At 58.1% G+C, this 1505-nt stretch overlaps 1 protein-coding gene across 1 annotated transcript in view; it reads left to right on the top strand.

Moving 5' to 3' along the window:
- The window catches only part of IQCG (IQ motif containing G), a gene marked incomplete at its 3' end in the record, with an annotated part of 15119 nt that extends 14312 nt beyond the window's left edge, over positions 1-807 (top strand). The window contains exon 7 of the mRNA XM_010158625.1: positions 676-807. Coding sequence (XP_010156927.1) covers positions 676-807 — 132 coding nt within the window. The remainder of the gene's footprint in view (positions 1-675) is intronic.
- Positions 808-1505: the final 698 nt, after the last annotated feature.

Genomic DNA, 1505 nt, shown 5'->3' with positions numbered 1-1505 from the left:
GCCCTCTGTCTCCCCTGCGTGTCCAGCTGCGATGCCGTAACGGGATCGCCGCTTTTCCTCGGATTGTTTTTCCACGCAAGCAGTCCTGGTTGTTGCCAGGGAGAAGCTCCTGGTGAATGGGAGGAAGTCTTCCGGGTGACTGCTTCGGCAACACCTGCCCTCCCATTCACCGGTGAGACAAAGCCAAGAGCACGACCCACAACAGCCTGAAGTGCTGTCCCCTGGGACCTTATTCCTGGTGGGCTGAGCTTAATCCAGAAAGCGGGCAGGGAGTCAGGCAGAGGGTAATGGCTTTCTCAGTGACAAATTCCGTTTGCTAACGCCCCCTCTCTGTACGCACACACAGGACGGCTCCCGCCTGTCGCTCCACCAGGACTGACTGCGCGCAAAACTAACCCCCAGCGCCCCTCCACGCGCCTCCCACGCCCAACCGAGTCTCCCTTCATTCCCAGTCCAGGGCTGCGGCTCCCGTGGTGAAGCCCCAGCGAGGGGCCTGTAGCCCATCAGTAATTTATCGCCAGTCCTAGGGGTCTGACCCTTTCAGGATGAGAAGGAAACACTGACCATTGGAAAATCCATGGGACCCTTAGCCCCACCCTGGCAGCAGGCCACGTAGTAGTAGCAAATCCCATACATGCTCTGCAGCACGCTGAGCAGCACTCTGTCCCTCTGCAGAAGGTGGAAGAGAAGCTGCAATACTGGATGGCCAAGTATGAAAATGACACAGACGCTAAAGACGAAGAGCTGGACGCCCTAAAAGCATCAAAGGCAAACAACTTGGAAAGGCTGCAGAGACTGGCTGAGGAGGTAAGACACCAGCAACGTCTCGGTGCTCAGCCGTGCCGAACTGCGTCCTGGCTTTTCCTACCCTCACTCAGATAAGGAGCTGGGACCATGGGAAGAAAGATGAGTGATCCTGAGGTGCTGGGTGTGATTGCGAGCACAATCCTGGGAAGGCAGGGATGGAGCAGTCATCTGCTGTGTGCCACCTCTGACATCAAGGCGGGATGACGTTTCCCCTGGAGCTATTTTCAAGTGCCAGCATGTAATCAGAGAGCTGTGGGCAGCCTCTGGGGGACAAAGACACTGTCCTGCCCCTCGGCACACCTCAGTCTGAACAGGTCTGCTCCTAGCCATGCCGGGGCAAGGCAGGCCGAGGCCGGAAAAGGCAGCTCACTCCTTCCCGCGGACACGCAGAGCTGCACCGTCTTCTCTCAGAAAGGGACCAGTCCCAGTTAAAACCATTCCTGTCCCACAGCGATTTCCTGGTTAACTGCCGTGATCGCAGCGTGCCGGCACAGCGGGGCGGGCAGCACGGGGCAGAGAGCAGCCTCTGGGAAAAGGGGTGTTTTGAAGCCAGAAGGAATTAACGGGCAATCATTCCTTACCATCACCGGGGCTGGGATGATGGAACCGAGGTAGATGTTTCCTGGCGTGCGGGCTCCTTTTCACTCCGTACAGCATCCCAAGGCTGCTGGCACATCCCCTGCTGCCCAGCGTGGGGG

This window comes from Eurypyga helias, unplaced genomic scaffold, assembly GCF_000690775.1.
Source record: "Eurypyga helias isolate BGI_N326 unplaced genomic scaffold, ASM69077v1 scaffold40199, whole genome shotgun sequence".
In the NCBI taxonomy this organism is placed as follows: domain Eukaryota; kingdom Metazoa; phylum Chordata; class Aves; order Eurypygiformes; family Eurypygidae; genus Eurypyga; species Eurypyga helias.
This window is presented reverse-complemented; position numbering and strand designations above follow the sequence as displayed.